The sequence below is a fragment of the Salvia hispanica genome, chromosome 4, assembly GCF_023119035.1.
Source record: "Salvia hispanica cultivar TCC Black 2014 chromosome 4, UniMelb_Shisp_WGS_1.0, whole genome shotgun sequence".
Classification (NCBI taxonomy): Eukaryota; Viridiplantae; Streptophyta; class Magnoliopsida; order Lamiales; family Lamiaceae; genus Salvia; species Salvia hispanica.
In genome coordinates, this window is record NC_062968.1 from 6,967,994 (window position 1) to 6,968,945 (window position 952).

General features: G+C 47.0%; 1 protein-coding gene across 1 annotated transcript; it reads left to right on the forward strand.

The window, feature by feature from the left end:
- Positions 1-603, forward strand: LOC125220274 (ethylene-responsive transcription factor ERF118-like). The gene has a single exon (XM_048122432.1). The coding sequence runs from the start codon at positions 1-3 to the stop codon at positions 601-603; it is 603 nt and encodes a 200-aa protein (XP_047978389.1).
- The last annotated feature ends 349 nt before the right edge of the window (positions 604-952 follow it).

Sequence of the window (952 nt, forward strand, 5' to 3'; positions counted from 1 at the left end):
ATGACAAAATTCTCAGCCCATCCCCGGAAAATCAGGCTCTCCTATTCCGATCCCGACGCCACCGATTCATCGTCGGACGAATCCGATCCATCGGCCAGAAAATCCAAGAGAATTGTCCACGAGCTGCTGCTCCCTCTGCTGAAGATTTCCAGCCGAGAAATCGAATCGGAACGCGGCGCCGATGAATTCCAGAATCTGATCGCCGAGAGGAGCTTCGTCGGCGTGCACAAGAGGAAATCGGGGAGGTACGCGGCCGAGGTGAGGGATCGTCGGCTGAAGAAACGCATCTGGCTGGGCACGTTCAACACCGCCGAAGAGGCCTCCGCGGCTTATCTGGCGGCGAAGCGCGAGATCGAGGAGGCGCCGAGAGTCAGAGAGGGGGGAATCGTGTGGGTTGCTTCCGAGAAGACCGGCGGCTCTCCGAATTCGGTTCTCGAAAATTCGTCCGATGAAAGCGGCGGCGGGAAGGATCCGGAGCAGAAAATAGGGTTTCTGTGCGGCGTGCAAATTGTTGACCCGAATGGATATCTGGTTGGGGAATTCAGCAAGCTGGATGATCTGAGCATTGCCACGGCGGAGGACGGCGTCGTTTTGGCAGGTTAAAATTTAGGCTCTTTTAACGCAACTGTAAATCAACAGTTTTTAATTTTTTGTAACATTTTGTTTCCGATTTTAATTGGACTCTCTTCTCTTCATTGGATTTGACGTTCGGTTAAACCGAATTTTTATGGTTACTCTTTATATGCTTCTTTTTTTACTGTCTAATCTAATGGGTGGGCCTTGGAGTTTGGTGTTGGACCCTAAATGAGGCAATTTTTGTTTTTGTTTAATTTGATTTAATTAAATTTATTTTATGATACTACTAAGGAGCAATATATACATGAAGTATTCGTGGAGTACTATAATTTGGTAGTGTCTGTGTTTTTCAATATTAATATATGAATATAAAGGT